Raw genomic sequence first — 26925 nt, 5'->3', positions numbered from 1 at the left:
ATGCCAATAAAGATAAAATTTTAAAGAGGATTAATGAATTAAAATCTATTCATAAATTGTTTTCAATGAAATCCGAAATAGACGACGGCTTATCAAGCTGCTCGAATTTTCCGGAACGCCCCTCGTCATATGAACTAGAATCTGACAAACCGGTTTTGCCAGAGATAGAACATTTAAAAGGGAAAATAGGTGAGGGAGATTTCAAAAAATTACGGGACCTCCTAAATCGGAACGCAGATGTATTTTCAAAACATAAGGCGGATATCGGTTGCTGTAATTTCGTCGAACACGAAATCGAACTAGAAGAAGGCGCCGTTCCCCATAGGAAAGGCGCAAGACGAATGACGCCTCACAAATCGGAAGCGTGCCGAACGGAAATAGAAATGTTGCTTGAGTACGACATGATAGAACCCTCGAAATCGCCATGGGCTTGCGGAGTAGTAATGGCGAAAAAGAAAGGGGGCAGCTTAGATTTTGTTGCGACTTTCGTTACTTGAACGCGGTAACGATAAAAGATGCGTACCCGATACCGCGAATAGACGAGAGCCTATCTAAGCTTGGTGATGCCAAGTTCTTCACCACATTGGACTTAGGTTCTGCCTTCAGGCAGGTCCCTCTGCGAAAGAAGGACAGAGAGAAGACCGGATTCGCGTGCGAGTTGGGATTGTACCAGTGGAAGAGGATGCCCTTCGGCTTGTGCAATGCAACGGCCACTTTTCAAAGACTGATGGCTCAGGCTTTGACTGGAGTGACCAAGAAGTACGGGAACCTCGTGATGTGTTACGCGGATGACGTAGTCATAGCGACACCGACCCTGGAAGACCACATTGATAGGCTCGATGAGGTCTTTGGATGCATGAAAAGAGCAGGATTAAAGTGCAAACCATCGAAATGTGAAATCCTTAGGGACTCGATTAAGTACCTAGGAAGAATGGTGGATAGACATGGTGTGAGGCCGGACCCGGAAGCAGTGGAAGCAGTGTTGACATGGAAAGCCCCCAGAACGGACACACAGCTCCTGAGCTTCTTAGGGTTTGCCAATTACTACCGAGAATTCATAAAAGGATATGCGGACAAGGTGTACCCGATGCAGAAGCTGATGTGCAACAAAGGGAAAAAGTTCGAATGGAACGATGAGGCACAGGTTGCTTTCGAGAACATAAAGCGGGAACTGTGCGAAGCGCCAGTGCTGGGCATGCCTACAGAAAAGGGCATGTATGTTCTCGACACAGACGCATCGGTGGTGGCCATCTCAGGAATCTTGCATCAAGAGCAAGAATGGAACGGAAGAACAGTTCTCCGTCCCATTGCATACGGCAGCAAAGTCTTGAGTGTCACAGAGATTAAATATGGCGCACCAAAAGCAGAAATGTTTGCAGTAGTCACCTTTGTGGAGAAGTACCGTGCATACTTGGGGAGCGCTCCCTTCAAGTTACGCGTGGACAACAGAGCGTTATCCTGGTTGAAGACCTACTCGATGGATCAGAGTTATATTGGTAGATGGATAGTAAGATTGGATGGCTACCATATGATAATCGAACATAGGATGCGTGATAAACACCAGAATGCTGACAGCCTCAGCAAGAAAACTGAGTTCTATGAAAGATTGGAGCAGAAGCAGGCCAATCAGGCGGAAATAAAGGAGGGATTCTCGTTTCTGGACAAAGAAACTTATGAAGCGCTTCCCTTAACGAGATGGTTGGATAAGTCTGGACATCCAATTCCAGGGCACCCTGAGTTACCTGTAGAGAAAGCAGCCGAGATAAAGATCCTATCCAAGGAGGACCCGGTTCCCTTGGATCTGTTGCTGCGCTCGAACCTGGTCCAGCAAGAACTCTCTCGCACGAATATAAACAGCCTCTCATTATTGGATAAAACGGTGCAAGTCACACCACAAGTGATGCGGATGCTGGGTGGATCGTTAGAAAGAGAAGTGACCAGAGATGACCCCGAGTGGACAGCAGCAGTGGCATCGCTAACAGTCGGTGAGAAGGTGAAGATCATGCCGTCCAGACGACAGCACGAAGAGAACGAGAGGGATTGTAGGACAATAGTTCAGCAACTAGTATCCTCAATACCCCAAGAGATTTTAACCAGTACATCTTACGGACAGAAAGAACAGGGGAGCAGCAAGCGAAAGAAAATGGTCACCTTTGTGGACCGGGATAAAGAGGGTGAAGAGGTAGAACCAAATCTGCTGCAGGACTATTTGTCCGGGGAGACGGATGATGAGAAGAACCAGCGATCACAAGATCAACACCCGGGACAAGGAAATTTGTCCGGGGAGTCTGAGATAGACGAGGAAATTCTTGATGAGAAACAGGACCTAAGAGCAAAAGGTTTTATCAGGGGAGTTCAGATGGATGCAAAGAAAGCACAGACATGATCTGGAGGAGCGTGCAGTCTCCAGCACAACCTCTTCGACGGCGGATAATTCAGGAAGCTCAGGAATGGACACCTATTCAGACAGGAATTCGAGCTCGGGATCGGAACTGTCAGAACTAGCGATACACACGCTACTAGTGGAAACTCGGGCAAGGGACCTGGACAGAGAGGTGTACCAGGATCCTGACAGTGATCGCTACCTAATACCAAGCGAAAGAGTCTTTGACAACGCAGCGGATGACTTAGAAACGATAGCGGTATCGAAACGTTCGATAAGCCTGTTGCCGCAGAAAGAGGTAGTCAGGACTGATCTTCAGCCGTTTGAACAAGAAACACAACCGTTGGCGAAGATTTGGTGCGTTAAGATGGAAGAAGACACACATCAGCCCAACGAGCTGAATAGTCAGATGAGGGTCATGAAGACATACTTGAAGGCGAGATACAGACTCTCGGACCTTCTAAGAGCGCAGAGAAATGATCGCATGACAAGAAACCTGAAAAGGTGGATCGAGAATGGTTCTCCGGATAAAGGGTACCTCGAGGAGGATAGTTATCGCATCCTGAGACAATACTTCATGCAGAAGGAAGGGAGGTTATATTTGAACAAGGACGGGATCGTGGCTTGCAAAAGAAGAGAGGAAGACAGAGTCCTATACAAGTATAACGCGATAGTGTTACCGCAACTCTATCAGACAGAACTATTATTCAGGTCACATGATCAGATGGGCCATCAGGGGATCGACAAAGTATATCAGAGGATCTTGAAGCGCTTTGAGTGGCCTGGGATGAAAAAGGCATGCGAGAAATGGGTAACAGCATGTCTGTCATGCCAACAGGTCAAGGATCCAAGGAAGTTGCGATTTCCTTTACAATCGATCGAGTCGTCTGAATTCAACGAGGTGGTGCAGATAGATCACCAAAAAATATGCATGACAGACAATGGTTATAATCAGGTGCTGGTCATGATAGATCATTTCACGAAGTATGCAGAGGCCGTGCCCTGCATAACTGCCTCGGCGGAAGAGACAAGCGACCACCTGATCAATACGTGGATAGCAAGACATGGTTGTCCGATGACGTTTCAATCGGATAATGGAACAGCTTTCGTAGGAGAGCTTACGAAAGAGCTTATGAGACGCTCACAGGTCGCTCAGGCTCACTCCACGACATACCACCCTCAGACGAATGGCTTAGTGGAAAGACAGAACAGGACGTTAGTGTCGATGCTGAGAGTATATTGTTCCAGGTACATGACCGATTGGGACAGATACCTTCCACATGTGATGGGAGCATATAATAGCACGCAACACTCCACCACTGGAGTCAGTCCACACATGATGCTAACTGGACACGAAAAGTCTTTACCCTTAACCTTCTTATTCAGAATATGAGGGAAAGAAAACGTCCCCACAGGTCTACGTGAGGGATGTGATCAGACGCCAACAGGAGCTTAACGATTTGTGTAGACGAAACACTCAGCAGGCACAGGCAAGGCAGAGGAAAAGATTCGACAAGAAAGCAGCTGGTGCAAAGGCTTACTCGGTGGGAGACTACGTATGGGTATTCCAGAACGTTATACCACCGAAAGGGACAAAAAAGCTCCTAAAAAAATGGAGGGGACCCTTCATGATTACAGAGGTGCATCAGGAGGGACGCTTTTATAGACTGAGTACTGGCCGAGCCGCACACTACGAGAATATAAAGCCACACAATCCATCGACAGAAGACTCGTGTATACCTGAAGACATGGAAGAAGGGGATTATCTGATGATGGATCCTGCTTGTGAGGTCAATGAAAAAGGCACCAGGGAGAAGAACGATGGAAACGAAGTCGTAGAGGAAGGTACGAATACACCGCTGGACCTGGATCCAAACGAACAGATCGAAGCGGACGATGAAACCTTACCCTACGCAGAGGAAGATTGGCAGGATCCCGAACAGATAGAGGTTCCCAAGAACTTGGAACCGGATCTTCCGTTCACCATACAGACTCGTCAGAAGGACGGGATGAGACCAAGAAAGAAATACAATCCTTACGGTGACGACTTTGTAGTGGATAGGATAGATCTAAAGAAGATAGTGGAGGAAGTAGTGGGTCTAGAGGAAATAACTGTGTCACAAGACATTGACATAGTCGATGATCATGACGATGAGTGGGTTGACGACTGGTCGAAACCCGAGGTAGAATTCGACGACGAGCAACAGCAGTCATATGAACAAGACTTGACGAACCTGCGTGTCTTGGAGTGGCTGAATGAAACGACCTCGGATCCAGAGGAGACCAGCATCACGATTCAAGACGTGGATCGTGGAAGCATGAAATACATCAAGACCGAACGAGATGATCCTTCCTGGGCTGCCCAGGAAGGACGACTACTCATTCCAGCTTCTAACCTCGACTTGATACCCGGTTTGCGATCGACGGGGACGTCGATGGATATTTTTGTCCGGGGAGTGGGGTAGGACTTACCCACACTGAAAACTTGATAATAAAAAAAATTGAGAATAGCGAGAGAAACAGGAGACTTAGAAGCAGAGACAGGCGAAGAACCTAAGAAACCTGACATAGGCAGGGTAGTTGAGTCATATTTTAACTTACCAAATGAATATTCAAGTAACATAATACTAACAGGCAGTGATTTCATACTCACAAACAGAACATGTGCGATAGCAATCACAGCAGACATGAGTTTTAGGACAGCGTTAGCGGCAGATTTTAAGAGAGAATACAAAAACGTGGAATTCCTTTGGAAGCAAAGACCAGGGATAGGGGGCGTAGCAGCCTTACCTCCGGCGGCGTCGCAGATACCGGGAAAATACTTGTGCTTCTTGGTAACGAGGGCGACGGAGAAGCAGCACGTGGACCCAGAGAACCTAGTCTTGTCTTTGACGAGGCTGAGGGACTTCCTTGTCGAAATGGACGTGAAGGAGCTCTCGCTTCCAGTGTACGATCCAAACAGAGGAAGACTGCATCCTCGGGAATTGTACGCGCTTGTACACGTGATATTCTCTGATACGAACATACAAGTATATCTACATAAGAAATATTACTTAAGTATAGGCTTAGTGATGTGCGAGAGAGTGTTAGGCCAAAGACTAAGTTGTATGTAAAATGTGATATGTGTGTTATGTTATGTTATGTTATATGTTAGGTTATTAAGATCATGGGTAAGTAGGGGTTAGTGACCATGAACAACTAAATGACGATCTTGGGAATAGATCCAAAGTTTGGACTGTCCAATCTTAGGTCGAATTCCAAAATTTTAGAAACCAATTGATTTTAATAAATTTTAGGATAAATATCTTTTTTATCTGAACTGTTTTTAAGCAAATTTTAACGATATATGTTAAGGTGAAACAGACAAGTGTGATTTTTGTGACTTCTTTTCTAAATCCTGATTGATCATTTAATAACTCACTTGAGTCAAATATCGAATCGAATCAAATCAAACTTGAAAGAATAGAATGGACAACTTCAACTTGGATGAATTGATGGACCTGGCAGAGGCATATGTAGGACCGATGATAGATGCGATCTATCGTCGGCTGATCGATCGAGACTTCGCTCTGGAGGACCCAGAGGTAGTCATGTTGCTGACCGCCCTGATCAACATCTTGGGGCACGACAACCGTGGGGACCGCCCCACGGAAGTCCTGTTGATGGCAGCATATGGAGAAAGAGGAGTACTAGACCGCCTGAACATGAGAGTGATGAGGTGGAGAAACGGGGCTCTCTCAGGGAGTGACTTGGCGAATGAGCCTGGATTGGGAAGTTCTAGGACTTACCAACCAGGTGAGATGCCAATGCCCTCCAAGCCCAAACCTGGGCTGACGAGAATGCATCGGGAGATGAACAGCGAGGCGACCTCGTCTGGTTCACCACTGAGAGCAGCTGTGCCACCAAAAAGGGCGAAAGTAGGACAGGAAGTTCAGACGAGCCAAACCATGCAAGGTCTGGACGAGATAAACGATGAGCTGAAAAATACAAAGAAGGAGCAGGACGAGATGACCAGAAGCATGCTCCAGATGGAGGAAGATCGGGACATGTGGAGAAAGTTGTTTGAAGACTGCAACAAAAAGCAGGGTCAAGAGATTGAGCGCTTGAGGCAGGAATACAAAGAGCGATCGGAGCAGATGGCGTTGACAACAGCCGTGGAGAAAGTGATACCTGCAAGGGATATTCCTCGTGGGCAGTCCCCGATGGAGCTCTGAGAAATGAGTCAAACAACGGAGACACGACCTCCAGTAGAGACAAATCGAGTAACGATCCCGGATCCTAGTGACACCTTAGGTGACCCCGTCGTAGAACAGACAGTGAGGAAACTGATAGAGACAGCTGGACGACTGGTCGCTAACAAGAATGCGCCAGGTTCCGGGGTGACTGCACCCTATGGAACGATTGACGATACGGGCAGAGTACAACTCTCCCAGACCGTGATCAGACAAGGGATAAGTAACGTGACACCACTCATGGGGAGCTCGAGAATCCCAGAGAGGAAAGTACGAAAGATGCCAGCGAAGAAAGTGTCTCGCATAATAGACGTGCAGAAGAATAATCAATTGAAATATAATTTCACGGGAGTTCCGGAGACAGATCCGAGGGCCTGCTTCAATCGAGCTACCTGGAGCCTGGCTGTAAACCTGCAGCAACCACCACTCGGGACATCTCATCTGATATTGGGAGACAGCTTGGTCAGAGTGCTGTCGAATTTGAGGACCTCGTGGGTCACCACGGTGATGGCCTTTGGAGGAGCGACGATAGCCCAGTTATATCGGATGGTGGAACTGATGAATCCAGAGAGGATTCCCAATGTGATGATCTTAGTTGGGACGAATGACATCTCCAGAGGTTCAGACGAGCAGGAAGCACTATGGGAGTCAATGATGGTGTGTTTGTTTACTACCCTCTGGCAGAAATTCAATTGCGCGGTACTGACCGTTTGCACTGTGCCAATGAATACGAGAAGCCTGACAGCCTCAGGAAGAAGGCACAACGAGGGAGTCGTAAGATGGAACAACATCTTGAGGAACCTAGCAAGTCGAAATGCCTGAAGAATGATCCTCATGGACATCGAACATGAGTTGAGAGCCATGGATCAGGCCAGACTGACCACGGATGGCATCCACTTCGACAGTATTGAAGGACAAGCTTGGTTGAATCGAGTCTTCCAAGAGCGGTTGGACGAGCTGGAAGCAGAACTCTTTGACACAGGAGTGCTGAAGGAAGAAGGAACAGTGAGTGACGCGGTGATTACCACCTTTGTGCCTCCTAGCTTGGAAACACGCTTGGGTACGGTCCCGGCCGTCACGAACTACAGGCAACAAAGCTCCAGCGAACCAGGTCGAAGAACAGACGTACAGGATCGATTGGGAGAGGCACCGATGAGGAGGACTATTCATCCTAGGAGAAGAATAGGACCTGTCAACCCAATCGAAGAGACAGCAGGCACATCTAGATCGGATACTAGATCGGAGACGACGAGTACCAGTCGAGAGGAGAGACCGAGCAGAGGCTCATTGATGTGGTCGAGACCCATACCGTCTCCCTGGCATATATACAAAGACGAACTAATGAAGCTGGATCTCCAGAGAGTAAGCTTCATCGAAGATGCAAGGAGGATGCTGAATGGAGCGATGCTATCCGTCAGCAGATTGTACTCGATAACCGGCATAGACTGGTTGATAGCCGCTAGCATAAATTTCAGCTCCACGACGGCCTTGAGATTTGCTGACTTGGAGGGACTGCCCTCTAACAACACGATGGGACCAGTGAATGCGAGACCGTTGCAAGATGTGAGGTTGAACCATGATGAGGGGAATCGTGAAGAGAGACCAGGAAGATTCCTGACGACGAGAGCGCCGATTGGACAACACGTGAAGATATTCAGGCAGCTGACGACACCACCTGGTCATGTGAAGGAAAGAGTGTACCCAAAACTAGTGAACCAAGATGGTGATGCCCAGAGATATGGCGGGTTGACAGCGATAAAGAAAGATGAAACCATCTTCGCCGCCTATGACAAAGCAGAGATGAGGAAGGCCAAGATTATGGTAGTAGCGAATTCAGAGTTCGTGTACACTTCCAAGTCTTTGTTTTGGCCGGACGTCATAATGTTGGCAGCGGTCGACCTGGACCTACTGCAATCAGTATCTTTGGCTATAGGGGTACAAAGGCAGACGGACATGAATCCAATTACGATTGTGTTTGCTGGCATCAATGACCATCTACACAGTAGAGGTTTTCTGAGCAGACTCAGAGATCCTACAACAGCAGCAGAAAACGCAGTATGGCCAGCGATAAAAGACATCCTTGAGTCGATGGGTGAAGTGGTGGATGCAACGAAGGAGGGTTCATTCAGTAAAGTGGCATTGAGAGTAAAATTCGCGTCGTCTCCGGGATATGCACATCTCCCGGATGGACTGAAATTCGTGTATGCAATTGTGGCCTTGCTCTCGGAAGGAAAATATGATGTGATCATATCAGCCCCGAATCGCCTGATAGAAATGGAGAACCTGAGGCCACTTAAGGCTGAACTGCCTGCAGTATGGTCAGATATCTCAAACGCGATGAGAAGATTCAAGGACCACGCGCTACACATGTTAGTGTTGGACGAAGTGCTGGGGTTGGAACTGTCCAATTTCAGTCGACAACTCAAACTGAAACCGGGAATAGACGACGACCATCGAGTGATCGCGGCAATGTCCAACGACTTATGGTTCCGAGCAATGGAAGTGGCAGGTGAAGACACAAGAAGGAAAAATTCACTGGAGACAAGAGCTCATCTGGAGGCGATGATTCTGAGAACCAAACCGGAAGCCAACCAGTGGCTACACCTGAACCCTAGAGTAGCGGCATTGGGTGCAGATGCTTTTGAGCAAGGCCGCGTGATGATCACGAAGATGCATGCCTACTTGTTGAAGGAGGTGAACCTGGCGGAAAATGCCGGAGAAAAGACTGCTGAGTTTGTAAACAGAATGTGTCAGATTACTCTGGAAACCTTCTGGACCCAGGAAATGAAAGGACAGGAGGGCTTTGAAAGGACAGACAGCATGCTAGAAGGGTTGGGAGCCGGATGGACCGCGTCCTTCTTGGCAAAAGTCTATCCGAAAGTCTCGCACTATTTGATAAAGGAATTCCTCCAAGCAGTGGTGAGAGTATCGATAGTGGAATTAATACCCTTATTCGTGACATTCGGAGCGGAGAGTTTCGTGAAAGGACCGGCGATGCTGCTCACCGATGGAATTCAGAACCTGCGGCTAGATGGACTTCTGACATTGATTGCAATTACCCACGGAAACTTGGGAGGACTGATGAAACTGACACGTTGTCCAGGGCAGATGAGAGAGAGAGTGAGGAACTTGGATATGAAGAAATCCACGGACTCGTGGAACAAGATAAGAGACCTGAGACACACTCTTATCGTGTATCTCTTACAACAAAATCGCTTTGCAACGGGAGAAGACGAGACGATTGAAAGAGAGGAAGATGTTAGACGACATGTTGGAGGCATGCCGCTGTTAACCGATCTGAGCTTGGCTATGAGAACCGATCCCTTGGCGCTGATCAGAGGAGTCACGGAGTTTGTGACGGTGATCTATGGACCAGCAGTCACGTTTGCGTTCCCTGACGTTAAAGTGAAAGCATTTAGGAGGTCGGTGCTGTACCTGAACCTCATATCAGCAGTGGACGGTAGTACACTGAGCTGGTGTGAGCAGCACACATTGCGGGAGCTCATGAGTGAAGATCTGTTGTTTACGGAAATATCAGAGCCAGAGATGACAGTCATCAATTTTGACGATCACTTTCGTGATCGCATGGGAGAAGTAGAAAGAGGACACATTGAAGTGTTTCCGAAGCTTTGGAATCTGAGACCCTATGATAAAACGAATGGTGAAATAACCAGAGTGCCTCGTCTCACTGCAGCATATCACAAAGTGAGAGAAGAGACGAAGGACTGGGCGATTACAAGAAGCTGCCGGAGGCAATCTCTGAATTCCCTCTGATAAGAAGGATGTTGCTCGGAGCAGTCTCCGTGGTACAGACTCCTAGATTGGGAGCATTCAAAGCCAATGAAAGGAGAGTAGGGAATTTCGTGAGAACGATGGATCCATACTTTGTAGGGAGAAATGCCGCCGTGTTACAGTACACACGATTCGCATACACGGATCAAGCGACGAGAAGGCGAATAAGCAACGCCGCAACTCCCAAGTCTGGAAGATTTGATGAGGAATGGAAAGAATTAGGCTTAGCTCCGATGAGGATGAGAGGCAGGACCGAATTGCCTGAAGCCTCATTAATCCTGACCAGTGTGAAAAAGGAGATGAAAGTGGGAGGAATATTGCAGACGAGAACTTTCCTAGCACCCTTCGGCTGCGAAGAAATCAAAGTGGTCCATGGAGAAGAGGAAGATAAATCGGCCGGTGTATTGCTCATACCGAGATTCCAGGAAGAAGCCGACAATGACGAACAAGGACCATCGAGCTCGAACAAGGATAAGTCTGAAGGAAATGACGGACAGGGTGGAAGCCGTCAAACCGAAGAACCCATGCAACAAGATCAAGCTGGTGGGGAAGACGACAGGGCATCGACAGGAGGAACATCCAGCCTGGATTTCAATATCTTCAGTGATCTTGAGAACAATGCAGATACGTTGGAAACGACTGAGCCAGCGGATGAAGGCATCTCGACACTGGAGCCTCCGTCAGCCTTTATGGAAATGAAACGGAATTTGCCGGAGAGCAGCTCTCCTGGCAATTCAAGAAATAACGACCAGAGAATCCTCATGGAATCACCTCGGAGGAGAAGAATAGAGGCCTCAGCCAGAGTACCTTTCTTGGGAACGCTGCCCGAAGAAGAATGGGAAGTACATCACCGAGACCACGAGAGTAGGACGGGATGCAAGCTGGACAGAGTGGCGTTTATGGAAGAAGTCTGGACCGTGGTTCAAAGCTATGGGACCCAGTCTATTCTAAAAACGGGTCTCAACCAACCCTTGATGAGAGAAGTCCTTGACAAGCTTGATGAGTGTGAAGGGAGACTGAGTGAGTTGTTGATCGACTCAGCCACTGATGAGAGTGAAGCGAATTCTCCCATCAAGATGACACCGCAGGACGATGAAGGAGAGGTGGTGTATCTGTCAAGAACCAGGAGAGGGACGATACGATCAAAAATGGTGATTGATAAAATCAATGCGATTAAAATGAAGTTAGGCAGCAGAGTGATGCCGAGGAGAGTTGGAAAGACGAAGGTGGATTCAGAAATATCGATGAAAACTGGTAACTCAGCGAAAGGGAAAACGTAATTGGAGGAGCATCATGTTGACGCATGACGAGTTTCCTTGCCACTGCTTGCTGCAGACCTACTGGTATCCCAAGCGTAGTAATCTGATGTTGATCTGGGACTCTGGAGAGCTGCTCTCCATGGGTTTACCAGATTCATCACAGCCCGTAACGATAGTGATAGTGGGAGTTATGATGGCGATACAATGGCTGGAAGCTCATGTGAGAGAAAATAACAAACAGGAGGCACCGACGAGAGAACAGTTGCGGAAATTAGATTGTCTAAAAGATTTAGATCTTTTTGAGACAATGTGCAAAGTTCTAAACATTCCGATGGAAGTGAAGAAGATATGGGCAAGAAAACGATTGATGCCATGGTTCAGAGCTAACATGACTGCATGGTTGTACGAGTATGCGAAAAAGCATATGTCGAAGCACGGCAGGGTGTACAGTGAATATCAGCTGGACATTGGAGCAGGAGCTTTGAAAGCGAGCTCTCGTGAGTCATCGGAATGCAGTGACTACCGCGGTGAAAAGAATTTCCAGGACGAGTTTATGTGTGTGAAAAACTCAAGTGAGAAACCAAGCAACCAAGTTGTAATTGAAAACTGAAACATTAAGTTGAGTTTTGAGATTTGCATTTATAGATTTGCAATTTAATTTTAGTTGAAGTGGCTTTAGAGACTCTCACTTACTATTTATGTAGGAAGGCTTAAGTGAAGGAGTATATTTAAATATTCCAGCCTGCATGACTGTTTTTAATCAGCTAGGAGAACTGATCACTTTGTGGTGACATGGAAGGCTTGAGTAATCTCTCGAAGAGGGAGATTGTTTCATTGTTCTTTCTAGCCACAGAGTTTCTTAGTTTTATTATTCAGGACAATAACAAGCAAGATTTCCGAAGGGAAAAGCGTAGTAGGATAATTTTAGCTTGTTGGTTGGCAGGACTGTCCTGCAAGCCAACACCTTTTAAATCTAAGAGAAAAAGTTTTAATCGGGACATTGACATTGGAAGTCAGAAAATATGTTTTATCTTAAGTCATATCCTCAATGTGCAGATTAATGAGGGAATTTGAAGGCTATAGTGATGTAGTATGATGCCATTTATATTCTGCAGTGAGTCGATGTGACGTGGATAAAAGTAGTTTCGTGCATTTTGTAAATTCTGTTCGATGACACTGTGACCATTTTACGAATATTGCGTGATTCAATGAGGACATTGACCGGAGTGTCCGGGGAGTATGTGACATTCGACCAGAATGTGAAAAATGCAATCTCTGCAGAATCCGAATTTTTAGCAGCGAGCCTTCCGGATTGGTGATTATTAAGAACTAAGAACGTTATTGGAACGATTGGCCAGACGGTGAGGGCTGGAATATTCTGGTATTTTAAAATTTCAAAAATTCGAATTATGACGTCATATTTCTGAGAAACGTCAGAAACGGCCATTTTGGCTAAAACAAGAAAGAAAAACAGAACAACATTAGCTGCGCTAACAACAACTACGAAATCGAGATTGGAAAACGAAAACGAGTTACAGAGTAACAGAGAACACTCCAAGTTGCAACTATTGTGCCGCTACAATAGTTGCAAGGCCGTTGCGAACAACGGTGAAGGGTGAAAGACGGCCTTCCGGATTAAGAAGAAATCAGGATTAGTAAGCTTGATCCAGCAGATTTGTCAATCCGGAGGGGTAAAGGAACTGAAACTTTTATCCTGTTACATAAACTTTTAGCTTCCTGTCATGTCCTGATTTGAATTTAATTAACATCTAGATTCATTTTTGATAAGGATGAGAAGCTAGGAGTTGGGGGAAAGGGTTGATCCATCTTCGATGGAGATGATGATTTTTATCTACTGAACAAAAACAATCGTAATATAATAAGTAGTAGCCCTGTTTTTAGGAGTGACCTCGTGGTCTGGGGATACTGAGACCCAGCCATGAGCTCACTGTTTCTGCATGTAATCTAGTTAATTTGAGTGTTTTGACCGAAGCCGAAAGCAGTAACGTTTTTGTCGACCCGATGTTAGAAAGACCACCGAAAAGTACTGGCTTGGTAGAGACGGTGAAAAGCATGCAAAGCTCTGTTTAGACGTTAGCCAGTCGTCTTAAGACTTAGTTTTGTCTTCCGTTGATATGTATCTTCCGGGCGAATGTTACAGACGTTGAAAAGCACGGATGTTATTATCAGTCGATATAACCCGGCAGATATTGGACACCTGAAATCTAAACAACAGCTCCTGAAAATAGTCTCTGAAAATTTCATTTTCAATTTATTTTTCAAGTTTTTATTTTTTAAAATTTGTTACTACTACTTTAAAATTTGCCCCTGCATGGTGATATACCTAATTTTTATCAAACTGGCTACAATCGTTACAACAGGAATCCCGAGAATCAGGAAGGGTATTGGGTCGACGTGTCCAGTCTTCCGGGAAGAAATATGACTGTTATTTGCCAGTATTCCAGAATCCGGAGGGTTCTCGGGAGGAAACTGTAACTCTGTTTTTATGAACTTGTAGCTTCTGGTCATGTCCTGAATCAAATTAATGACATCTAAATTTGTTTTCAGATTATGAGAAGCTAGGAGTTGAGGGAAAGGATTGATCCATCTGCGATGTAGATTATGATTTTTATCTGCTGAACAAAAACAATAGTAAAACTCTTAACTACCAAAACTCTTATCTACCAATGGAGATATCACTTCCATATCTAGAAAATTCCAAGAATTTTGACTGGAATACGTGATGAAGGGACTCCTGACTGTAACCTCGGTTACTATGATACTTCTGACCTTCTGATTACCTTGAAAAGAAAAAAAAATTTCAGAGAAAAGTGTCCACTTCGAACAAAATCTGACTCGACGATCAATTTAGACCTGAATTAGATAATAGCAAATTACTTTGAGCGTTGTTTTGTCGGTACTCGTTCAGGATTTTAGTGCCGATAAAAACCTCGTTTTGAAGTATGGTCCGTTTAACTTCTGCCAGTAATTTAGGGAGTAAAAAAATCAAAGTTGTGATATTAGTCAATCATCAATTTATTTGATGATTGAATTTTTAAGAATTTTTTGGTTTCATCCGCGTGAAGCAATTGTTTTAGCGGCATCATGTTTCGTAACGAGCCATGGGTTCATCAAAAACTTCGGGACCATAGCTCTAAACCAGACCGTTTTTACCTTATTTTGTGAAGTGATGTGTCAAATTTTTGAACATAGCCAACAGATTGTTGGAAAAGAGTCATGAACACAGAAAAATGAAGAAAAAATACTGGTTTGTTTATGAAAAAAATAAACTTTTGAATTTCAAAGACAAAAATATATGACTGTGAGGCCCTTTGAAATTCCAGAACAATTAATGATAGAATTTTTTTTGATATAATTAACCCAGTTTTAGAAAACTGGATCAAATATAATTTTTTTATTCCGCTGGGAAATCAAAATGCGCTTTCCCAACTAGAATTCGATGACGTTTTTCGTGACCATTACAGTTTTTCTGTTCGATAGTGGAGTTTGTCTTCCTTTCAACGAAAGAAGTGAACGGAATTTAAAAAGAAATCAAAAGGCCCGCGAAAAATCTAATTTGAGCATGAAAAACAAATTTTAAGATTTTTTCCTGAAAAAAATCAAAAAATTTATCAAGATCTATACAAGAGTATAGATCACTACGTTGTTCATGACATTTTTAAAGACGTATTTCAGTAATTATTACGTCCCTGATGTAGAATTAATTTAAAGCCGTGGGAGTGTACAATTGTTGATTACTTAAAAAACTGCGAGGTTATAATTTCAGATATCAACCTGGTTTGCGTCATGTCCTCGCCAGGAGCTTATGGTGCCGGTATGGCTGGGGGAGCTTTCGATCCAATGAGTTTTATCAAAAAACCTCAAGTTATTACTCGAGTTGTGTGCTGGCTATTCTCAATAGTTGTTTTCGCTTGTATCTCAACAGGTGCATGGCTAGTTTTGACCGATGAAAAAGATTACACTGGTGACGCTGTTTGCCAAATGAACGCTGACGACAATGCGTGTCGTTTTTCAGTAGCAATTGGTAAGTTTTATCTATTGTGAAAAAGTAAAGCATAATGTTACGCAGGGGTTGGTAAAAGTCAATTGGTAGACAAAAAGTCAATTACCTGAAAAGATTGTCAATTAATTGAATTGTTTGCTCAAGCTTTGTCAATTATCAATTAATTGCAATTAATTGGCTCTCATTCATAGCTTTAGCAACGTCAGTTTTCGACCAAAATTGATTGTTAACATTCAGAAACAGCTGCATTTCAAGGTTCATCGGCAAAATACTCTGTCGTAAGTCACCAAAAGCAAATCCCGCTTTGAAAAATCTTTCTGCCATGTTGGAAGTTGGCCTCAAATATCGTTCATCTTGATAAACACTGTCCGCTGATTTCTTTGTACACTGTAAATCAATAATAGCTTTACATTTCTAAGACAAAATCATATAAATTTCAAAGTTAGCAAACCTTCAATTAATTGGCGGATTTTGTCAATTGTCAAAAATTGGAAAAACAAAGAAGTCAATTAATTGTATCCAATTAATTGCAATTAATTGGTCACCAATTGACTTTTACCAAGCCCTGATGTTAAGTGCCAATGAACGAAATGAAGACACTTATTTAGGTCGAATGTTTTTTTTTTTCAGAAAAAAAGTAAAATAATTGTTCACATTAGATTGTATCTTTTTTGCGGTTTGATTTGAATTTGTCCTAAGATTACTTCAAATCCATTTGCTAACTACTAGGCAGATTGGGCTTTCCAACAACAAAAGAGCTAACGGAGCAAATGAAAGAAGATTCAGAAAGGGGATTTTTTTCAAGATTTCCCAGCGGAATTGATCCAGTATTTCCACATTGGGTTAGTTTTTTTTTTGGGAAAAGTTTAGATCATATAATATTCTTGATAATGAATGAGCTTCAAATTAAAATTTTTGTTCTTTGAAGATCAAAATTTTCATTTTTTGTTGCTGTCCTTGAGTTCATTGATACTTTTCCTACTCTGTTGGCTGTGCAGGAAATATTTAACTCTCACTGCTGTAAGCCTACTCTTATGATGTTTTTATAGGAGTGATAGCATTTCTAGCCTGCATAGTGTTCCTAGTGGTAGACGCGTTGTTTGATCACTTCTCCAACATTAAACATAGAAAGTACGCAGTCCTGTCAGACTTAGTTTTTTCCGGAATCTGGACCTTCATGTGGTTCGTAACCTTCTGCTACTTGTGTGATGCGTGGAGAAAGACCTCGGTCGGTCGATTGACTCCGAAAGGCAAAGATTATGAAGATGCCGGCGACATCAAGGCGGCCATCGCCTTCTCCTTCTTCTCTATTCCTCCGTGGGTTAGTTGATCAATCGATCAAATATTAACTGGCTATTCAATTAGCTCAAATGTCCCCCTTACTTAGACAAATTTGTGTGAGAGTTGAAGAACTTTTGTTACAAGAGAAAATCTAGGGTTTTTTTTAGGTCTTCGAGAAAACCTTGGCTTTGATCAAAGCCATACACCCCCACCGAAATCAAAGACATCCAAAATCTACCCTAATTTATCATCAGATGAGGGATAATAAGCTATATGTATAAACAAACTATTAACAGACAATCTAGCAACAAAAACGACGTGGTTCTTTCTTACGCATGTATTTCTTGCTCAAACGTAAATGATCTAATCAGAGGTACTCCGTTTTGAACCAATCTGTTTTGATACAGGGAATTCTAACGTACCTGGCATTCAGACGGTTCAAGGAGGGAGTGTCTGCAGAGTTCAGTCCCTCTCAGGGCTTCGAGGACATAGGTGGGGGACCTGCGGATGGCTACTACCCAGATTTAGGACAGGAAGCAGCTTACCACAACCAGAGCTTCGGTTTGTTAATAATTAATGTAGAAGAAGCATGCGAAACAGTAATAAACAGTACAGTAATCAGGATTATAAACCAAAGGTGATTGCTGTGATCAGTTCAAAATGGTAGTTAATACGCGTAAAAGAACAAAGGAAAAAGTCTTAAAATGCACTAATAACTACTCAAGTGCATTCATGCATAGTAATGAACTTAGACATATATGCAATTTTTGAGTTCAATTTAAATAGGTTAAAAATAAGGTTAATTGCGCGCTCCTATTACTAAAGCGGAAAACGTGAACGACTTCTAATTTCGGAAGTGGATTTTAGTTTTAAGATTTCCCAGTGGACTGAAAAATTTACCCATGATCCAGTTTTCTTTAAGTAAGTTAATTTTATCATAAAACTGTCATCCATAATATGATCCTGAGTTCAAAGAGCTTTAATTTGATACATAATTTTTTTTTCGAAAGTCGAAAAGTTTTTAATTATTATTTTTCGGTTTCCTTGTTCTTTTTAGAGTTTTACAACATTCTGATAGCTATGTTTTGAGTTTAAGTCTTAAATCCGAATGTTTCGCTGAAAAAATGTTCCATGTTTTTTTTTGAAATCTCGTTCTTTCACTTTTCTGTTCCCATTCAGATTAGCATTGTCATTATTATTTTGTAGAATAAACGCTTGTTAAGTTCGCGATGGAGAGTGATAATGGTGAAATTTTTCAGCAAATTATTTTTGTAAGCTTGATTGAATATGCGATCGATCATGTTGCATGTTGCTGGATGCTGTACGTTTTCAATCATCTTGAGGTCAGTAATGGTCTGCAGCATGTGGTTTATGTTTAATTATGTTCAGGTGCATAGCTGTTTTCGATAAATTTTTTTTGAATCAAATAGTGTTTTTAGGGATGGAGACTTATTTACCATATTTTAAGTAACTTGCTCTTCTACTGAAATTTCGATTCATCTTGTTTTTTTTAATGATCGGGCTCATTTTTTCGGAGACTTGCTTACAAGGGCTGCTTCTACGTTGATTTACTTTTTGTTGATGGCGTTAAGTTTTCTTGCTATTGACAAGACGAGTCTTCTCTGCAGATCGGGGAGTATGTGCCAGTCGGCCCTTTACTATGATAAGAATTCGATCTGACTTGTTCACTCTGAATAGTCGCTGAAGTGTGGAAATCGGCTTTAACAACCTTTTCAACAAATCTGTAAGAAATTGAGCTAGCTTTATCATGAAACAATTCTGTCCTTTTTAACTGGTCTTGTGGGAAAGCGCGCGTGCTTTTGGGTCCTAAGGTCTGGAGTTTGAATCCTGGTCGAGCCTTGTTTTTTTCCGATATGTATGAATTGAATGTTTTTTTTTGGGAAAACTTGAATTGTCCGACTAACCTTGATTGCGAGTTTTTGTCAGTTACATTTCAATGCAAGGAGTTTCCTTTTCTTTTAGTCAACTTCGATTGTAATAACCCTTGCGATTTTCATCAAAATTTATGAAGCATATGCGACATCTTGTGAATGGAGCTGTTTACGGGAAAAAGCCTAGTATCCATTTTCCCGTAAACGACTTTGTTCACAAGATTTTGCAGATGCTTCATCTTCCTGTATATTAAATTTGAAATCAATCAACCACCTGGCACATCTGGCATAGAGGTGACACACCTACTTGAGACGACAAAGGCTTGGGATTCGAGTCCAGCCGGGACCTTTTTTTTTTCAACGAGGAAGTTTTCTGCTTTGTCGGACTGGTCTGTCTGTTTATTTATGTCGGATTAGTTGCCGTAGCTCGGGCTCTTTCTGAATGTTCAGCTTTCTGCAATATTTCTGAATGCCATTTTCGAAGCTGCATTGGTGGATGTTTTTGAGTTACAAGATGTTTACGGAGTATTAGTTTTATTCTTTTTGAAAAAAAATAATTAATTTTCCCTATAAAAAGTGTTACTTGAATTTTTTTGATTTTTTCCTTGATTCTTTGTGCTCTGAATTATAACGTATGCGATTATTATGCGCGCGATCACCAAGCGTTATTAATTCGAATCATGGACATATTCTTCCAAACAATTTGTCCAACAAAATCACTGAATCATTTTCTTACGCTTGCGAATAACAAGCGTTATCAAACTGGAATATCGACTTTTTCTTCGGTTAACAACTTGAACAGAATCAATTGAACCACTTGTATCTTGGTTCATAACGATTCCAAACCTTTATTCGTTCCTGGCCGTTTTAGCCTCGAGGCAACGAATATGCCTGGGGGGACAGCCAAGGGCCTGGGCTCGAAAATGACAGGACCTGTTGTTTTTTATACGGGAAATGTTCTGTTTCAATAAAATTGTCGGCAAATTATTTGTCTGCTTATCTGTTGTCGGCTTAGTTGTCACATGTTGAAACCGTTTTTTTTGCGCGCATTTTCTTTAATGTTGCTTTTATTGTTTTAGTTACTCCTACAATTTGTAAATTTACTTACCGTGACTTCGTATTTCCTTTGTTGTTTTTTGTTTCGCTCAAAAAATTTATCGGCTCTAATTGTTTCGGCCTGTTCTTGATTGGCTTAATTCCCTAGTTTTGGGTCGTTTCAAGGGAGACACAACTTGAAAACTCCCCTCCGCACTTTTCATATTGGTTGTATATTTGACTTGTTGAAATTTCTTATTTGGTTGAATATTTGACCAATATTTTTTTTTTCATACCCCACTCAAATCTGCTTTTTGGTTTCAATGAATAGACTGGTTTTAAAAGCTGCCTGCATCAGCGGCTATCTAAGGTTTTACACAAAGTTATGGCCCTCGGAATAGTTAATTTTTTGATTTTTGACCGTTTTCTCAATTTTTTGAATATTTTTCAAATTTACCCTGCCATATTTGAGATTTTGGGTTCAATTCAAAGAACTGGTCATGGGAAGCTTTTTTATTACTCCCAAATTTTTTTGACACCAAAAGTTATGGCCCTCGGAAAGGTTTATTTTTTGACCGTTTTTTAAGTTTTGTTATTTCTCGAGAACTACCATTCCAAATATGAGACTTTGGGTCTAGTCGAAATTACGAGCCAAATTTTTTTTAGTTCACCGTTTTATGGTCTTTTCTCGCTAACTATCCTGCCAAATCTTATGTCATAGGTTTAATCGAAACAACAGGTTTTTGAAAGCCCGTCTTTATAACCGGCTTTATAACTGGGCCAATTTTTAGGTTGTGTTCAATCGAGAAACTCGGTTTTGGGAATCTTCTCTGCTTAAGCGGCCTTATCCTTCTCTTCGCGGGAAAAGGTCAAGGATTGTGAAAGTCATTTGACCGTTTTGTAGAACTTTTGACCGTTGTTTTGGAAATTTTTTGAATGTGTGTTCTTAAAATTACTCTAAAATCAAATTAAAAAAGTCATATTAAAATCAAATCTGAAATGAAAAGTTCAACTGAAAGAAGCGGTTGTTATAATGGGTCCTGCAGAAGCAGTGGCGCCTTGTTTTTTGCAAGAGAAATGTTTTGTTTTTGGTAAAATTATTCATCTCAATTTTTTACTCTTCTTATTTATTTTAGTAGAAAAACAACTAAGGTTTTGGGCAAAGATCAATTCTTGAAATAGCATGTTTCGTGCCGCATCAGTATAGCAAATTCATTGATTTACGACTTAAGAAAATTTTGGTTCACCTAGTTTTTTTTCTACTTTAAAATTTTTTTTCGACTTATGTTTTTTTATGTTTGCGTTGTATCGCAAGTGGTGCGAAGCTCCGTTTTGCCTCTGTGTCAAATAAGCGAGGTATATTTTGAGCAGGTGTCAATTCGAAAATGGAATTTTTTATCTGGTTTTCCTGCAAAAACAATACTTTATCTATTGATCCAGTTTAATAAAATTGGGTAATTTCGTCAAAAAAGTGTGAATCATAAATTTTTCTAGAAGGTCAAAGAGCTCAAAGGCCATTTTTTCTCTTTGAAATTTGAAATTTATTTGAACATTTTTTATGTTTTTTTTTGCGTTCATTGACTTTTTTCTCTACTGTCCAACTCTCTGTTGGCTATGTTTTTCGTTTGTTTTTAAATTTACCAACTCTTTTTTGGTATAAATCGTTTTTTTTTTCGTTTATTCGGCTTAAAAATTCCTTTTGGTGTATAATTAATTGGTTTAGTGGCATCATATTGCATCGTTAAATGAACGAAACAAGTTTACTGTGCGTGTGAGTCTTATGGGGGGGGGGGTGCGACAATATTTTTGAATGTTTTGAATTTTTTTAAACCGTTTTTTTTGCTTAACAACTTCTCGGCGCTAATACCACTTTGTTAAAATGCAAATGTAATTTTCTTATTTGACCTGTTTTTTAGAATAAAGTCAATTTTGGTTCAAGACAGATTTAGAAATTTTGGTAGATAAATTTTTCTCGACAATTTGAATACTTTTTTTTCGGTTGAGCGGCGTTCGTCTCATTTTCGGTGTGCTAGTTTGTCAAGCTATGTTAGTTGTATTGCAAGTGGTGCGAAGATCTGCTTCGCTTCTGTGTTGAAATTCGCTCTGTAATTTGTAAATGAATCAACTGTTTTGAATAAGTTCCTTTTTCGTTTATGAAGTTTAGCGTAATTTATATCGCCCTGGTCATTTTATTTTTCGTCGCTTAAAAAAGAAAAATAGATTTTGATGCTTTTATGCGTTTCAGGTTGGGCGTTCTCGAGCTTTAAAACTCAATAGTTCAAAAATTTTGACAACAAAAATTGATGACCCAGTTTTATCTATTTTTTTTTGTCAAAAATAATGATTGATCCAGTTTTATTGAAGTCGGATAGTTTTATGAAAGAAATGTTGACTTTTATGGATTCCTTAAATTTGAAGAGCTCTTAAGGTGATAGATGTAAAGTTATGCATAATAGTTTTTAAAAAATCTTTTTTTTCGGTTTCCTTCAAGTCATTGGCCTTGTTCCAACATTCTGTTGTCTGTTTTCAACTGGACGAGTAAACAGCAAGCAAAGAGACAACTATAACAGTTTGCTGTGTAAATAACGCAGAAAGTTCCAACCTTTTGAATAATGATTAACGAAAACTAATATATATTTTTTTAAAATAAATTTGTTGTTTGTTTTAGTTTGTGAGAGTAGATTAATTGATTAATGAGCCAAAAAAACTGATTCAAAATAGCTGAAGTAGTGAAATTTATTTGGCAATTCAATCTCAAGTTTCTAGACTGTGAAATCATTTGTATCAAATATTTAAAAAATTGAGACAGTTTCTCGGCACTGTCTATGCTTTTTGGTAACTATTCTGGAATCCCAATCACGTGCATCAGGTCTCTTATATAATACTACTCTTGGTCCACTGCGAGCTTTCTTAGAGGTAGTCAAAAAATAGGCGGAGAAAACACAGCTAATCCATAGTTCCTTTTCATCTCTCTAGGTGGGATGGAACGCACTATTGGTGGGAAGTATCCCAATTAACTTACAATTTAACAATTTTCCCATCCTATCTGCTGTCACTTTTGTTTGTCGGTGTAAGTAAATTCGATTAATGTAAATTTAAACAACATTATGAAAACTTGCAAGGAACTATGTCGTAGGATGTAGTTTTTCGCCCGATTTTAGGCAACTGGAAAATAGTTCGAGGGCTAGGAGTGTTTTTATAGTTGAGTTCTATTAGTTGTCATTCGGGTTCCCGAAAAATGGAAAAAATAGTGTCTGCTTCGAGAAAAACTGCTATCACTTATTTGGGACTCAGACTGAGTTAGGAAACTGCACGTGAAGTTTAGGGAACCACAGAGTAGATCTACATTTTCGGGGCAATTCTTTCATCTAAATCTGAATTTCATTTTTTTCTCGGTGTCTAATTGCTGCTGACAAGAAAAAGGCATTTTTTATTAGTGTTGAAAAGAAAATTGCGTTTTCTTTATTGCTTTTGGTTGCCTTTTATTCCTTTTTTCAGATGTTTTATCTTTCAAGGAAATTTGATTTATGATTTGAAAAGAAAGCGTTGCAATGTGGCGCTGCATACCAGGATCAAAGGTTCATTCCTGTTGCGATGTAAGTATAACATGGAAATTTAAATAGGATCTGCATGAGAATATTTGATGCTGTAACAGGAAAACAAATCTGCGGCTCATGCTAGATACCGCAATTATTGACAACGGGTTGATCAAATTCCAGCTAATAAATGAAATCTCAACATTTAAAAAATAATTTAGCTGACTTCAGCTTGGTCCTCAAATGTAGTTTTTTTAGGAATGTAGCAGAGAAAATTATTAGGGCTCAACTTTTTTGGCGGCAATGCTATCTAAGAATAAGTTGATGATTGATTTTTAAATTTATTTATTATCGGAAATCTTGATTTGATTACCTATTGTTTCAAGTCACAGAATCTATTTGTGCTGGTTGGAATCCAGCCGGTTGCTTCAAACTAGATTAATTCTTTGTTAATTTGACTCAATTTTTTTGAACTTAACTTCCTGAAAAAAACTTAGATTGAGATTATCATCAAATTATTTTAATAGCGTCATCAAATGTTCAAAGTTGCAATTGGTAATCTGACGAGAATCTAGTTGTCGTTTAATGCTCAAAAAGCACGTTGCCGCAATAATGTGAGCTAATTTCAAACTCATCATGATCCTCGTATCGTGTCAATATAACCTGCGAGAACATGTGCACCTGTAACCAGGAACGTTACTTATTTCCATTAAGCAACTTTTGAAAATCTGTAAGAAATTGACTTTCATTGTTTTAACGAAACTTCAATAACTTCCAAGCCCTAATAACTTCAATAATTTCCTAGTCCTATAACTTGGGATCCTACCGTCGTAGAAGGAAATTGTTTCTAGAAAAAATTGAATTGTCGGACTGTTGGTTCCAGAGTATGATTTTTCTTTCCGATTCGAGCAATTTTACTGTAACTGGAGGGCGTTCTTTGAGTTTTTGCTTGAATGGTTGTGGTTTTTTATGATAATCGGCTTGGTTCTTTTTTATGATAATCGGCAACCTTATATTGCTTCCTTTGAGCGTTAAGTTATAGCAAACATTTTTTAATCAACATATTAGTGTTCTGTTCAACAGGCGTCTACTCAATGTTTTTGGCTTAATTGCGGCTTGGTAAATGATTCTGACTGCTTATTCAACGCTGATGACTGTGTTCCTTGGCATGTCTTCTTCAAATTGAACGGTATTAAAGACAGACATGAAATTTTTGTAAATTTAATTTTTTCAGGCATTTTTTGGACCTAGTTGTTTGTGTCTTAATTTTTATCACCTTAGCTTGCAATGCTCGGCTTTGCCTCTTTCTGAAAAAAAATTCATTGAGAAAATTTTGCTGTCTCAAACTAAGTTTTCTTTCCTTAATGAACAATAGCATACTCCTAGATAGGATGGCACTGAGTCAATAGATGGCCTGCATTAAAAGGATGATTATTTATGTGTTCCACATTGAACAAAATTTTTTTTAGCCTACTAGATTTGTTTTAAGTACGTTTGACTAGAAACTTGCATTTTAAAATTTGCTGTCTCAATGTTCGAGCCAGTCTAGGATATAACGTTGGATCTGCTGTTGCTATTTAGGCCTATCACAAGTCATTATCAGCTCATGAAGCCTCAAATGTCACGAATTTAATTTGAGCATGATTTTTCTTCATTCTATGTAATTGTTTCAGCCTCATTTTTTTAAAATAGGATCTTGTTAACAAATCCCCCCCCCTATTTCGATTTTCTGAAATTCAACTTTGGCTGGCATATTTTCAATAGTTTAAAACAATTTTCAAATAATATATTTAATTGAAATTCTTTATGGAGGAATTATATAATGGGTGAGTAATACAAATACGAACGCGCGAAATTGAAAACCCAATCAATTATTGACATTTTTGAAATGCATATTTTGTACAGAAATGGTTGTCAAAAATAAAACATGCATAGGAGAGGGGGGATAGTTAGCAAGGTCCAAAAGGGGGGGATAGTTAACAAGATCCAAAAACAGTTTGAATCAAAGTCCCAATCATGAACTAAGTAAGTTCCTGTTAGTTGAGTTTTCTGGTAGTTCAAATTTATTAATTTGATCATTTCTTTTAGGTGGGGGAAACGCTTACCAAGGTCAGGGTTTCTAGAACACGGCCCAAAGCAGCCACTTTGATGAATACTTCACAAATGACATCTGGTGAGTTTGCAGCAGGGAAAGAAAATGCCGAGGTTCATTGGGCCCACTAAACTGATTTTTTTTCGCGAACACCAAAAAAGTTAGAAGTCAGCTAAGTTTTGACCCTAACAGTCTGATTTTTCTCAATCATACTTCTCAATTATACGTTTTCTTTTTTCGTTAACTGAAGAATTAGTCTCATGCGCGTTTGAGTAGGTTGAGCATTGATCAGACTTAATACTTCTTCCATCATGTGTAGAGAAAATTTACCAATCGGCGATGTTTTGGAAGTTCGGTGTTCAAGCTAAACCAAAATAAGAGCTATGTGAAATGTTTTTATCTATTTATATATGTATCTGCAATGAAAATTCCTCTATATGTTTCCAGAAAGTCTATTTCTATCTTTGTGTATATCTTGTTTTTCAAAATCACTTGTAAAGTTTAGTAGTGTAGTATTTTTTGATGCCTTGCCCTAAAGATTCTTGATAGGAATTGATAGTCCAATTATTATGCAATCATCCAAATGTGCAATTCTTTCAAAATGTGCAAATAAATTAAAACAAAATCAATTTTTCTGGAAGGCTTCAATTTTTGGTCGCTTGATTTACAGGAAAGATTATCTTACTTGGATATCAAAAGAAATTATATGCCTTTTAATTGGAAATATAAAGTTGAAAGCGGGATTTTTTCAAGCCAATTCCAGACGTGCAACCTGGCCTTGCTTTCGAGCCAGTTTATTACATAATTGATTCCGAGTATTGGAAGTGCAGTAAAAAAGCTACAATTGTGCCATCTATGCAATCGAATCCATTTAAAATACCCCACCACCCGTCTGAACTACCTTAGCCGAGTTTCTAAAATAGTTGCTTTAAATTTAGGGACTCTATAACCACTGCGAACCCATTTCGTAATCCTCCACATGTTTCGCATGCTGATGATTCGCAATTCAATCGTATATCACTGCTGACTTCTGTAGTAATTACTTTGCTGTATAGATTACTTTGCAAACAAAAAGGGCTACTTTTTAATATCCTGCCCTAATAGTCCCATAGCTACAATCACTAACCTACCTAGAGAAGTCTATGTTGGGAAAATGAAAAATACCTCCTTGCTTGGCTTGATTTCCCTCTAAATACGCTCGCTCTAATATCTTGGCCTCAAGCGGGTTGATTAAGAAGGGGCTAAAACGGATATAAGCGGTAACCTGCCAATGTCAGGGCGTTTTTCACCATCTAAACGAAGATGGTACTGCATTTCCCTTGTAGTATAATCTACACGGAGAGAACGAATTGACTGAGTTCTGTTTCTTTTGAATGTGCGAATTGATCTTTTTGTCTCA

General features: G+C 40.9%; 1 protein-coding gene across 1 annotated transcript; it reads left to right on the top strand.

Moving 5' to 3' along the window:
- The first annotated feature begins 15457 nt into the window (after positions 1-15457).
- Positions 15458-26182, top strand: LOC134851209 (synaptogyrin-2-like). Its single transcript, XM_063867191.1, has 4 exons — positions 15458-15711; positions 16740-17011; positions 17379-17532; positions 25523-26182. The coding sequence occupies exons 1-4, from the start codon at positions 15474-15476 to the stop codon at positions 25555-25557; spliced, it is 699 nt and encodes a 232-aa protein (XP_063723261.1). The 5' UTR covers positions 15458-15473; the 3' UTR covers positions 25558-26182.
- The last annotated feature ends 743 nt before the right edge of the window (positions 26183-26925 follow it).

The sequence above is a fragment of the Symsagittifera roscoffensis genome, chromosome 7 (assembly GCF_963678635.1).
Source record: "Symsagittifera roscoffensis chromosome 7, txSymRosc1.1, whole genome shotgun sequence".
NCBI classification, from domain to species: domain Eukaryota; kingdom Metazoa; phylum Xenacoelomorpha; order Acoela; family Convolutidae; genus Symsagittifera; species Symsagittifera roscoffensis.
Note: the sequence above shows the minus strand (reverse complement) of the source record. Positions and strands in the feature narration are given on the sequence as shown.

What these genes read in the sequence shown, in the direction of transcription:
- LOC134851209 (XM_063867191.1), top strand. Translation starts at nt 15,474, where the DNA reads ATGTCCTCGCCAGGAGCTTATGGTGCCGGTATGGCTGGGGGAGCTTTC. An exon ending in TCGTTTTTCAGTAGCAATTG is followed by an intron (nt 15,712 to 16,739) that starts GTAAGTTTTATC and finishes ATGTTTTTATAG; the next exon opens with GAGTGATAGCATTTCTAGCC. An exon ending in TCTTCTCTATTCCTCCGTGG is followed by an intron (nt 17,012 to 17,378) that starts GTTAGTTGATCA and finishes GTTTTGATACAG; the next exon opens with GGAATTCTAACGTACCTGGC.